The sequence below is a fragment of the Acanthisitta chloris genome, unplaced genomic scaffold, assembly GCF_000695815.1.
Source record: "Acanthisitta chloris isolate BGI_N310 unplaced genomic scaffold, ASM69581v1 scaffold24479, whole genome shotgun sequence".
Lineage (NCBI taxonomy): Eukaryota > Metazoa > Chordata > Aves > Passeriformes > Acanthisittidae > Acanthisitta > Acanthisitta chloris.
In genome coordinates, this window is record NW_008691168.1 from 1 (window position 1) to 741 (window position 741).

Genomic DNA, 741 nt, shown 5'->3' on the forward strand with positions numbered 1-741 from the left:
CCGGGCTGTGGTGCCGCAGCTCAGCCCGCGGCCCGGGCCGGGCTGGGAGAGCCCCTGGCAGGGATGGTGGGCTACGACCCCGAGGCCAAGTGTGTGTCCACGGTGGAAGCGGCTGCGGCAGGGATCCGGTTTGGTCACTCGGGTCCTTATCAGCCCCTTGGATGTGCTCAAGATCCGTTTTCAGGTACCTCGCTCGGTGCTCGGGGTCGGGTGGGAGAGGCTGTGCCAGGGCAGGACAGCTCACGGTGCAGGCAGAGCGTGAGATCTGCTCGTCAGCCCTTCCCTGCCTTGTGTGCAGGTCATACACATGTAGGACTGTCTTGTGTCCACCACTTGTGTTTATACAGCTTAACTTGTGTGGGAATGGGATCTCGTGTCTTTCGTAGTTTGTTCTCTTTCTCTGCTTTTGTGAATGATCTCCACTATGTGACCGAATTTCATCATCTCTGCTGATTACCTGTGTGTTCACACGTGGTTTTATTCTGTTAGAGCCTCCCACAAATACCATCCCAGGCAGGTCTGGATGTGGCTCTGTGGGAAGGCAGAACCACGAGCAGTGGTTGAAGGGGTAATGAACAACATATCTGTGACTCTTCAGGATACATAGAGCATTAAAATGAGTCCTTCACAATTCTAAATGTTGAGGTTTAGCAGAAGTATCAGAGATCAGAATATCCCAAACATTCCCCCTTAGCACTGGCTGGCTGACAGGGGTGTGAGCTCCTGAGTTGGACACTTGAA

General features: G+C 53.8%; 1 protein-coding gene across 1 annotated transcript in view; it reads left to right on the plus strand.

Moving 5' to 3' along the window:
- Window positions 1–63: 63 nt before the first annotated feature.
- SLC25A19 (solute carrier family 25 (mitochondrial thiamine pyrophosphate carrier), member 19) overlaps window positions 64–741 on the plus strand; it is a 5,689-nt gene continuing 5,011 nt past the window's right edge. Inside the window, 2 exon segments of the mRNA XM_009082145.1 lie at window positions 64–122; window positions 124–210. Of these exon segments, the coding sequence (XP_009080393.1) occupies window positions 64–122; window positions 124–210 (146 nt within the window).